Source organism: Dermacentor silvarum, chromosome 1 (genome assembly GCF_013339745.2).
Source record: "Dermacentor silvarum isolate Dsil-2018 chromosome 1, BIME_Dsil_1.4, whole genome shotgun sequence".
In the NCBI taxonomy this organism is placed as follows: Eukaryota; Metazoa; Arthropoda; class Arachnida; order Ixodida; family Ixodidae; genus Dermacentor; species Dermacentor silvarum.
The window spans coordinates 182,043,161-182,055,767 of record NC_051154.1 but is presented as its reverse complement, the minus strand read 5'-3'; the positions used below and the strand labels follow the sequence as shown (position 1 = coordinate 182,055,767).

General features: G+C 47.1%; 1 protein-coding gene across 1 annotated transcript in view; it reads right to left on the bottom strand.

The window, feature by feature from the left end:
* Positions 1-7,143, bottom strand: part of LOC119436493 (S-adenosylmethionine synthase) — a 37,246-nt gene extending 30,103 nt beyond the window's left edge. Inside the window, exon 1 of the mRNA XM_037703354.2 lies at positions 6,911-7,143. Within this exon, the coding sequence (XP_037559282.1) occupies positions 6,911-7,040 (130 nt within the window). The 5' untranslated portion in view covers positions 7,041-7,143. The remainder of the gene's footprint in view (positions 1-6,910) is intronic.
* Positions 7,144-12,607: the final 5,464 nt, after the last annotated feature.

Genomic DNA, 12,607 nt, shown 5'->3' with positions numbered 1-12,607 from the left:
TTGAACATTTTCGTAGCATTGAAATAACCGCATCACAAAAGCTTCGCTTCGCCTATATTTCAGCATGCGCGTTGGATCTGACGTCATTGTACTTACATAAAAATGTATATCCTCTCCAACTTATAAGGATGCTATCGCATACTTTGACAATGAGCGGTAGCTAAATTCTGACCGACTTTTTTCCCTTTGTATTTATTGCCTGCTGCTCCATGCAAGCAGCATGCTGCTTCATATTAATATTACGGGGAGCCTCTTAGCGTTGCCCATCATTCCCCAGGGGTTCTTCGGGTGGCACTGTAGTCCTCTGTTGTCCAGGAGTAGCTCCTCAGTTTTCAAGGGTTCTTTTGAAGATCACGCGGGAGTTTAAACATATCGAGGAGTCGGAGGCTCAAAACTACTGTTCTCACTCACTATATAGATTAAAAAAAATCTCGTTTATCGAAGAATCGTAAAGTTTAACGTTTTCTTTGGTTTTTCATGCACAATGCAGGAATAACGTGGAAGGTGTGCAAGTCTTGAAAATACACATATGTTCCCTTTTGGTTTTTGTCAAGTTTTAGAAGCCCAGTTATTTCTGTGAGTTGGCAGATCGCTCTTTGCTTTCTCCGCTTACAACAGAAACGCGCTCTCGAAAGCATTGCTTTTGGCGAGAGCACGAGACAGCTTCCAGCCTTTTCATTGTATCAGTACCACAGCACGGGGCCTTGAGCCGAATTGAGAGGAATTCCACTTGAGCGAAATCGCTTTTTCGCAGTCATATCATCAATTGCACAATTGCATGAAGGATATTACCTGGGAAAATCGATTGGATAAATTCCTGCAGAACTTTGCAAGTTTTTTTTTTTTTTTTTTTGTTCCCTTGTTCTTTTTCAACAGCACAATAAGTTCGATTTTTGGAAGGGTTATGTGTGCAACAACAGGTTCGATTTATAAGAACCCGACGCAAGCAGGTCGAGTCAGAAGTCTGACTGAACCATACTCTACAGACTGTACATGAACTACTTCCTGTCTGACGGGCCAAGATTCGACCACAAGCTTTCCCGCCTTTCCCCTCTTGAGCGGCGCGCCTCTGACGTCACGAGCCTCGGCGCAGTGGTACACATTCAGCCCGTTTATTACTCCGTATCAGCTATTCGCTGTAAAAGGGAGGGTGAAGCAGGAAGGAATCGTTTGTGCGCACAAATGATGTGTGGTACGCAGTACTATCAAGGCTTATCTCACAGGTTCGCAGACCATGCGAAGTTCAGGAACCCACTATCAGTTGCGTACACGTCTGTTGGGGGCACTGCTCTATAGGATCTTTTTTGTTCTGAAGTGGTCGATTGTCTAGTCTGTCAAGCACAGTGAACGACAGCATTTGTCTTTCCACTCTATCACGTGGACAGACTCAAAGAAGGGGCGAGATTGTTTCGTCACAAAGGCGAGTGTCGCATGCGAAGCTCTGGGTCATTTCAGTAAGAAACGAATATTACTTTGTTGAAGACAATACAGCGTGGTTCATCCACGAACCCGTTACATTCAAGGTGAAAGACGGCGTGACAAGATACGGGGCCAGGGAGTGTAGGAGAGAGTTCGCGAAAACGTTTCAATTCCACAGGGTCAGTGCCAGTAGCGCACCCAGGATCTCTGCCAGGGGGGGGGGGGGGGGGGGGGGGGTGTGACTGTTTGCCTATACCCTCTAAACAGCACTAATTTCAATTTCTTCACCTGAAAGTGTCAAAAAATGCGCTTTTTGCGTACTCGCAGACGATTACGCCTCTTACATCTTAGTTGCAGTACTCAAAGGCGCAAGTAAAGAAAAGGGGTTATACAAAAGGGTGGGTTAACTTGGCCTCAGGGGGGAAGTTACAACCCCCGAACCCCCCCCCCCCCGTCGGTGCGGTACTGTCGTGCCATCAAGCGCACTCTATAGCCGTTACGACCGTTTTGTTTCTGTGAAACGGGTGCCTTTGGACTTGCGGTTTTCATTTATTTATTAAAGAATGCTGGTGATCGTATGCCGCGGAATTACGCTGTAGAATGAATCTACTCGGAAAAAAAAAGCAAAAAAAAACGCTTAGAGTTTACCTGCGACATTTAACTCGACATCAGCACGACCCTCACATCAATGTATACTGTCCGCTACCCGATTCCACCTATTCGAAGGCCGTCAAAGCAACCTTTAACATCTTATACAATATACCAGACACAATCTTTGTAGTATAAGCTCCTCTATGGATTATACCGAGAGTATCTATGGGACTTTTGGACGAAGCAAAGCTTTTGGCATAACACCATCTGTGTAGATGGCATAAAAGAGAAGTACTCTGTCTTCTCATAATGCATTCCTCCGACGTGCGGCAATACAAAAAATGTCGTCATTAATGACTCAGAAATAATTAGCCTCTCCTGCATGCGGCAGCACTGACCGCACCGGGGAAGGACATTAGTCGGCGCTTCAGGACACCGCACATGAAGTCAGCTGAACAATATATTGGTACATTCAAGGTCCCCATTGCGGCTAATAGGTAATTATATGCTCCCAGAAACGTGCGATCGAGCTGGTTTGTAGTATAATTGCTGTTATCGCTGAGGTGCATTCAGGTGAGGCAGGTATTTCGCTAGTTTGAATTCCAAGACACTATGATGAACAGTGCTTGCAGTCAGCTGGCAGACGCAGCAGCGATAATCACATGCAATAATTCTGAATTAAGAAGAAATAACGTTGACTCAGCACTATCACGAGAGGGAAAGAAGGAAAGGAAGGTTGTATGGGAAGGCAGGGAGATCAACCAGAGGTATAGTTCTGGTTGGCTGCCCTGTACGAATATATTTGCACTTTCCGACACCTATAGGCGGCGCGGCCGAAGTTCAACGTGGCGGGAATAGAGGTGATAGCGGGGTCAAGAAAACAAGCGCATCTCGAGAAGCAGCCGGCTTACGAGTCTTTAGTGTCACTCAAAACATTCATCCGCCTTTTAAAGAAATGCAAAGTTATCTCGTCGAAAGTGAGGCTGAGGTTAGCGCCAGACAGGTTACTATGTAGCGGAATTAAGGAGGTCATGGGGAGCGAAGTCCACGTTCACCCTCCTCGCTTGCAAATATCTAGTGCTGCATAAAGCTCGTCGCACACAATAAAGGTGTCGAAGTTTGGGATGTAACTGGTGCCGAAAAAATCCGTACATCTCTTGCCGTGTTTTAAAATATATATCTTTGTATTGATCGAGAGTAGGCGCCCAGTAGTTAGTCGGACGCTGAGCACGGTACCGCCCAGGGATGAACGAAGCTAGAGCTGGCAATCATGCTGCTACCTAAAATAAACATCACGTTTATTCACGACGAGAGGCAGGTCTTCAAAGCGTCACTTCAGTCGTGAAATCCTTTTCAAGCAGCGTAAAATTGCACGAAAACAGCGACCGAATTCGCGATTTTTTTTTTCGTTCGTGTAAGTGCTGTTTATTATTGGACGACAGTCTGCTAGTAATACGTTCCACATCACGACTTGCTGGAATCTACTTGTACAAATAGTTCTAACGCAAGTACTTTTTTGGGAATATAGGTCCAGTTTATTAGCGCCAATAAGACGCGAGCGAGACTATTGGCTGTGCCAGCACGCGTTGTCTCTGCCGTCAATATGTGCGATAGTGTTTTCGCGTACTATAGATCGACATTGCAAAAGTGAGACGCAATAGGGTCAGAGTTTTTTGTGCAAAATTATTCCAGATAAATTGTATATTTCCGTAGGAACCGCGCTCCTCTTCAGTTGCATTCACCGGAATTACCTCTTTATTAACAGTCTATCAGAATTAACTAAAGAAAAATCGAAGTAGAAACAGTGAATACCGGCGCAACATTCAAAACATTAACCAAAATTCACTCGTAAGAAATCTTTCTGGAAACGACCATTCGTCGACCACATTCTTACCAATCCACAGCTTTATCGCCCACAACTTGACCTTCGGAAAATTGTGGAGTCTTATCTTCACCGATATTTCATGACTTTAACAGTAAATGAACATGCGGGTATTTTTCGCCCGTTGATTGTTTGTTGCCATTCTAAAACGCGCTGGAACGCTGCGGAAACCGCATAAGCAGGGAACCCATCGCCGGAGAAAATCCGTGCGGCGCCGCCAGCGTATCTGGAACGTGCGAATAAAGAGAGACGAATACAAACGAAGCAAACTCAGTCTACTGTGTAGGCCCGTTGACATTAGCAACTTTAGCAGCGTAGATATAGCCTTCTGCGCGGAGTTACTTTAGGAGCACTGGCCCAGTACTTTCGTTTCTGACAGTGAGCCACTGCTCAGTCTTTCAGGCACTGCGCACGTCATTTACCCTTTCGGCACTATAGCGCGGGCTGACACAAAGTGTGTTCATTTACAGCTGCATGTGTCGCACGTGGGGCTATTGGCGATTCCAGTGAGGGAGGCATATGACACTGTGGTGTCAATGAGAATTACCGCGCCGACGAAGCCACCCAATCTGCCTATGAGAGCAGTCAGTGCGTCAATTACAATGTCAGTATTTAGCGCCTTCACTCTAAGGGTTTTCTTTGATACGCACGCAACGCTTCGTTAACAATTTGTTTACATAGTTTTTAGTTGTAAGAAACATTCACCGCTGATAAGATGGCATGAAGTGCTTCCTTCGAAAATTGCCACCGAAATTGCAAGTTAGGAGAACCATATAGGCCAGGCTTTCAGGTAGGTCGAACCCATTTGAAACCAACACACAGCCGTCATCTGACTTATATATATGTGTACGATAAAGGTAATTTTTTTTTCTTGGGGATCGGGGGCGCGTCATATCATTATCCTTCGTATTTAGAGACGGATGCCGACCGGAAGCTTGATTTGGAAAACACGCGTCCGACTGAACGTGAAGACGAATATCAAAGGCAATCATGATAACTATAGGCACGTGAAAGCAATGAAGGGTTGAATTTTATTTTGCGCAAGCTTTCTCGTGAGACCTAACAGAAGAATGGAACGAAATAAGAGAACAACAGGAGCTAGTGTTTTCTAGCATTCAGGAGTGAATGACCAGAACGTCAGACACGAGAGCTTTTTTCCACATTAACAACAAAACGTACTAATGCAGTTTGTCAGGAATTGTGTATACCCCGTTAGAAATACTTATTGTCGCTTCATCCACATGGTTTTTTCTGCCAGTGCTGTCGTTATTATTATTATTATTATTATTATTATTATTATTATTATTATTATTATTATTATTATTATTATTATTATTATTATTATTATTATTATTATTATTATTATTATTATTATTATTTAAACTGGCAGTCGCACGACTGCTAGTGTGACACTACAGAGAGCATGGTCGAGGCACTGCCGATACGCGTTACACTGCATGCATGCATGACCCGGTGAGAGTAGCCGCCCTAGCAAGATTTAAAAAAACAAATTAAGGCAACGGCCTACAGAGCAAGGCTGAACATTCGCCCGTCAGTATGGTGAAGAAGGCCCAGCGTTTGTGCGAACTTTTTCTATTCCCCCTTTCTCTTACCCCAAGTGTAGGGTAGCAAACCCGACGCTCGTCTAGTTGACCTCCCTGCTTTTCCTCTCTTTGCTATCTCTCTCTCTCTGTCTCTCTGTTATTTAAGTAACGAGAAGTCGCAAGCAGCGAACATGTGTCATCACTACTTCCTAGTCTTATTAATCCTAGTAGCAAGCATGCCTGCCGATTCTAGTTTTTCCAAATTGACGCCATGCTTCAAGTGAATACGAAATGTTCGACAAACTCGTCCATAGCAATTGTTTCAGCTGGTGGAGGTTCTTGAATAGACACAAAGCCAGGCGTTTCTTCTTTTCTGTTTTTGTTTTAGACCAAGAAATGTAAACGTCTGCGGGTCACAGCTCAAAATGCCGCTTGCCACTAAACCTAGAACGACGCTTCCCCAAACCTGCGCTCTTCGTACCTGCCGTTTCCTGTGCATGTGTTGCATCATGAAGTGAGGCATAACATTCAATACTGCATCCATGCGCTCAGTTTCTCATACATTGTCTAGCCCAAAGTATTCTGCGTTCTTCGACGTTTCTGACAGCATGTATGGCTGCTCCTCGAGGTCCCTCAGCTTGCTAGCATTTTCTTTTTTACCGGAATAAGGATGTGTTTTCACACTTGTTGCTTTTCAGTAAATAGTCTATTAAAAGGGAAAAAAATCTGTTTTCAATGTCCCTGTAAACAGCATAGTGTAAATTTAGTACACCTATTGGTGTAATTGGAGTCACTGCATGATGATTTAGATCTGTTCATTTTTGCCTTAGGTGCTGCGAAAGTGCAGGCATTGGCCCAAGACAGCGGCTTTGTTGGGAATAACGGGCATTTTTTTTTTCAAAATACAAATATTTCAGCTCAACCGCGAATTAAATGCTTACTTTACGAACCACGCCGTGGTCCCAACGATATTTGCGGCCACGAAAGAAAGTGCTCCGCTAACCAAGGAGATTCTACTCGAGTTTTCGGGCACGTGTATTTGTTTTCAATTTTTGGCCCATCGAAAGATTGTTGAGCTAGAGTGTCTGAAATTGTTTACCAACAACGGGGAACAAAACGTCACATATTTGGCGTTTAAATCTCTATGCAGCGCAACAAGTGCTGCGGTCGCGGCCCCTGATATGACTAGTAAAGAAAAGGAAACACTACTGTGCTCGGTGAGGTTTTGCAGCATGGTTTCTCGTTATCGCAACGAAGGCTGAGGAACCGCCGACGGTGAGAGTGCACCGCGTCTAGTGCGCAGTGCGATGGAAGACATCGCGCGCAACGCTTCAGTCACTGCAGCTCCCACGGCACGTATCCTGGGCCAGGTCAGGGCCCCATGGAGGCGTGCGGTGACAGTGCGGTACTAATACTCTTGCTTTCCTTTTGCTGTCTGTGCAGTTTTTTTTTTTATCTTATAGGTCATACTCACCGGGGTGTCCCTCGCCGACCGACTCGGAGGTGAATAAGAAGGTCTCCTCTTCGCCGGGCATCTCCTGTTGTCCGTCCGCGTGGCGGACGCCGTTGACGCCGACTCCGTTGGATCCTTGCAGGGTGCCCATGCTGCGCTCTTCTTGCGTCGAGGGGGGTCGGCCACACAAGCTTGCTCCGAACGCTCTACCGCACACTATCGGCGACGACACTGATTTGGAGCCCAGCGTCCCTCCTTGCTTGCTTTATACTAATCGCAGCGCGAGTGTAATCACGTGACCGCAGGTCCTCTGCTTGCGATGCCGTCCGCTGACCGGGCGGCTTATCGTGTGTTTTCCCTTCTCTATACTGGCGAGTGCTACCCTTCGCGAAGCTGTCGGAGGCGCGGGCCCGGCGGCCGCTTGAGCGATTCCGTTGGCCTCCGATGCCGACCCTCCCACTCGCTCATTTCGGTTCCTGCAGCCCACCGCGAACGAACCGGCGGGAAGGTTCCAGAGCTCCCGAAACAGGAGGAGCTCTTCCGACTGGCGCCGCCGCCCGTCCGCTGATTTAATCGCTGCTCAGTCCGTGCGCCGCCTGGCCCAGTACGCGCTCTCATAAATAAAATAAAAAAAAGTTCCTATATATATTTCACTGTACGAAGCGCTCACCATATTATCGTGGAAATACGTACACGTCGCTGTGTCGCTCAAAATCTACCACGCAATATCTACTATATACATATTTATATTACAGTGGGCAAGCTACGTCTTGATGGTGCCGACAGTAGGCGCTGTACATGATGACATCAGTCAGTTAAGATTAGCCTGTTTCTTGTGTATTAATGTTATGTTTTGTTGGTGTTATCTTACCCACCATGAAAGTGTTGAATGTGCAGGTGATCAACTGTGACGTGCATGCGTTGACCGTGTAGGAAAGGAAGGCATTTTCACATTGCATGGCTGCTGTAGTCCCCCCTCTCTAGTCCCCGCCGTGCCGTACTACGTGTCTCCGGTAAAAACGGAAGCAGCGCTCAGCGCGAACTAGACGCAAACAGAGAAGGAAACACGGACACAAATAGCCCTGTATATGTGCGTACATGTTTTTCTGTCTGCATCTGGATCGCGCTAACATTTACAAACAGCAGGGATTTTTGACTCCCAGAAACATCACACACGCACGCACGCACGCACGCACGCACGACGCACGCACGCACGCACCACGCACGCACGCACCACGCACCACCACCACACACACACACACACACACACACACACACACACACACACACACGCACGCACGCACGCACGCACGCACGCACGCACACACACACACACACACACACACACACACACAGGGTGTTTCAGTGAACACTTTCAAAATTTCTTAAAGGTTGCCTGTGGCAGATAGCACAATTCTAGTTCATGAGCTGGTTAACTCGAAGTGGCGGACATTACTTGCACAAGAAAATTGAAATGCATAATCGAATATTTAACAAAAATTCACTAATTCAGTTTTTAACTAATTACCTAATGGCCCATATTGCAATTTACAAATTGTAGCCATGGAGTTCCCCTTGGAACGAATTCTCGGGATGACGCCAGTTTCGAGATATTAATTCCCGAACTTTGCGGAGAAATGCATTGGCGTTCCAGTTAGTTTCTTAAAAAAACGTCGCTTTGCGCATTGAAGCACAAAATTAACTGGAACGCCAATGCATTTCTCCGAAGTTCGGGAATGAATATCTCGAAACTGGTGTCACCCGGAGAATTGATTCCAAGTGGATCCGCCTTGCGAATTTCATGGCTACAATTTGTAAATTGTAATATGGGCCATCAGGTAATTAGTTAAAAACTTCAATAGTGATATTTTGTTAATTATTCGATTATGCATTTTAATTCCTTGTGCAAGTAATCTCCGCCTCTTCGAGTAGACCAGCTCATTAACTAGAATTGGGCCTTTTGCCACAAGTAACCAATTTTGAAAGTGTTCGCTGAAACACCCTGTATATACATATATACATACATATATACATGCACATATATATATATATACATATATATATATATATATATATATATATATATATATATTCAGTGAAGCGTTGAATCACAGCATCCGGCAGTGAAACAGGTCAAAGAAAGAAGCACGTAGGAAAAATACCAAAATTTTACTGACGTTTCGACCGCTGACCGGCCTTACAGGCAATAAGGCACTACTCGTAATAAAATCACCTCCAGCGCTTGTCTAATGGGTGCCGCAGTGCTACAGTTGCCCCCTCTCTGACCGTGAGCCCTGGACACAGTAGTACAAGGTGATCTTGTCGCTATCGCCGGAAGTGTTCAACGAGTTCATCGACGTCTTCGCCCGCGAAAGCCCGTATGAGCTCTTCAAGGAAATGATCCCAACACTTACGCATCTTCGGAACGCACCGATTTACAGCAGTTTTTACCAGCGAAGAGTTCGGTGGACGACGCCCTTCCCAGAAGCTCCGGCAAATGCAGCAGCTCTTGGGCGAGCACATTGTAAACACTCACGGCGCACTGCTTTTCCAGCAGCGCCTGCCCTATAGCCTGCTCGCTTAGCCCTCGCCGCCTCTGACGACACGACGTTAGACTGCCTGGCCGTGCTCGCCGACAAGATTAACGAGGCCGCCATTCTTTTGGTTTCTGCCGTTGGGACCACGCCTGAGAGCTCAGCGGTCGCACAGCTCGAGGCGCGCATTCAGGACCTCACTGCGGCCATCGCTTCGCTCCACACCGTAGACAGCGCCAGTTCACTTCCAGTTCGCATGCCTCGTCCTCTACTCGCGACACTCGCGCAAGGACCCCTGAACGCCAGTGGACCTATTAATACCATGCTCACCTTGCTAGGAAGTGTGCGCCCCCCTGCACCTGGTCGTAACAGGCTAGACGGGATCACTGACGGCCGCATGTTACCTCGCCCCTCGACTTCAGCGCTGTTACGATCGGCTTGGAACTACACCTGTCAAATGTGGGAAACAAGCCCGAGCGCCTTTCCCCTGTCGAGATAATCCTCTTTCATCCCCGAGAAAGCGTCTCACCTCTACGGAGCAGACGAAAACGGCGAGCTACCAAGGAGGACCCGAGGGAGAGGAGGTCGTCAACTTGACCGCCCGACAGAGGTCTGACACTTCCACAAGTTCCCCGAAGGAGTCATCGGCAGGTTATGATCTTCCTGGAATCTGTATCTCTCCAATGTGGGAAGCGAGCCCCAGCGCTTTTCCCGTGACGAGATAATCCCCTTCATCCCCGAGAAAGCGTCTCACCTCTATGGAGCAGACGAAAACGGCGAGCTACCAAGAAGGAGGACCCGAGGGAGAGGAGGTCGTCAACTTGACCACCGGAGAGAGGACTTCCCCGAAGGAAACATCGGCCACCACGAGGGGATTTAAGGCCGTCCTGGCCCCCGTGCTAATCAGAACCGCTCGAGACTCGGATAGAGTAAAAACCATGTACCAATGAAGTGAATACAATCTTTTCTATTCGTCTCGCCAGCGAAGAACAATCTCGAAAAATTGTCCGTATCCTGCGAATTAAAGGCAGTGCTACAGTCTTCACCGAGCCATACCGGTTGCAGCGCTTTCACCACATCGGTGGTGGTGCGCCCTGCGGTGCGGACCACTCGAACAACTGGTCTTCAAGACTAGATAGCTAATTGAAACTTTGGCCGAGAAAGGACACCATGTAACTTTTCAGTAGCTTTCACATCACCGCGGCAATATAGGTAACGAGCACGCTGTTCGGCCAGCTTTGAAGACAGCAAACTGGAATCTATTCGCAATGCACACAGACGGTCGCGCCGCGTAGTGGCCAGCGAGAGAAATATTTCAAAGAGTATCCGCACAGTCAATGGCACAGTGTTACCGTGTGGCTCTCTATGCGCGGGCGCGTTCTGTTTTCTTAACAGCTTCTGCATACGCTATGGAAGAAAAAAAAAGTGTTGCGTACCTCAGTGCACTAATCGAGCGGTGAAGGATGAGATAAGCCTTGATTTGTTTGCCCTGGACGCGCATCTTAAAACGAAGTCGGCGGTGAAGCTGCGGATCGGCAAGCCTGTGACTCCGACAATGAAAGTTTGTAGCGCACACTTCGTCGCCGAAGACTTCTTCTGGAGCAACATCGGTTAGCAGAATGCTAATCGTTGACATTGCTCACGAAAGCATAAAGATTACGCTTTTATGATGTGGTAGTTGTAGCTTACATGAACGGCACGTTCAATGCGGCACGAAAAGACAAGCTAACACGTTCGCGCCTATGCCTTACTACGTCCGAACGCTACTGCTACAGCTGAATATTTGTAAATAAGGCTGCCCAAACGCTCCCGCAACAGTTGATTATTTGCAGAGCCATTTAGGCAGCTGGTGACTGGTTTTCGAGCGTAACTGACGGAGCGTAACTAGGTTCGGAGCTTCGTGCCGATCGCTAGCTCTGTGGTATATTTGCTTGCACTGATCTTTTTTTTTTTTGATCGATTGAAAAGCAAGATCGGTGAAAAAAAAGCAGATCGGCGTGCAGACACGGACACAAGAGAAGTGCACAACACAAACGCCGTTTGCGTTGTTTACTTCTCTTGTGTCCGTGTCTGCACGCCTTACGTATTTTGCATTATGAATCTTTACCAACTAGCTCAGCTCTCTGTCGTTCCATGATCGGTGTACGTTTTCTTACTTAAACCGAAAACGCTGCACTCCAGCCATATATCGTTCGTTCTAGATACGCTTCGCGTCGCATGCATCATTCAGAAAGGTTAAGGACGTCATTCGCCGTAAAATAACAAGCACGCACGCACTTCTCGTTATGCACGCATTTGGTTATGCAGCGGCATTCCGCAGCCAATGAGAATAAAATCTGAAAAATAAGAATACACTCGGCGTGCGACGAGAATGATGAGAAAAAGCCCGGCGTGCTACTACACGGACGCGCAGTCGCCTATTCTGATACTCTCTCGGTCCGCCATCATGGATCGCCTCGCGCGCCACCAGTAGTCCGTGTGCATTGCGAATACCGTTGTCACGGTCAGACGCAGCTAGAAAACTTCGTGTGCTCGTACGTGTTTCGCGTGGAACAGGCCACGTTTTCAACTGCATCACTAAGACTATACGCTCTGCCTTCGCATCACTTCTGGTTTCTGCTGAGGCGAGTCAACATTGCTTTGTCGGCTATGGCTAGGAGGAGCCTTTATGAAGTTTTTGCATTCGGTATTAAATGCCTGATGACGCTGCGTGTGATGACTGTCGGTCACGAGTAGACCCTTTGAACATGTTCGTTAGAAAGCCGACCACATCAGTCGTCGCAGAAGAGCACGACGAGGGGATTGTTACGATCCTTAGGGGCAACAGGCTCGCAAAAAAGGCTTTAGCACCGGCGGGTGTTGAGTGTATGTACTTGTGCTATATACTTGTGCTGTGACTGTGTGCTGTGAACGGCTATGATTGTATGCACGTTCTCGTTGCCTCTCTCTAGATCTTGTGCTGTAACTGTGTGCTGTGAACGGCTATGATTGTATGCATGTTCTCGTTGCCTCTCTCTAGATCTTGTGCTGTAACTGTGTGCTATTAACGGCTATGATTGTATGCATGTTCTCGTTGCCTCTCTCTAGATCTTGTGCTGTAACTGTGTGCTGTGAACGGCTATGATTGTATGTATGTTCTCGTTGCCTCTCTCTAGATCTTGTGCTGTAACTGTGTGCTGTGAAC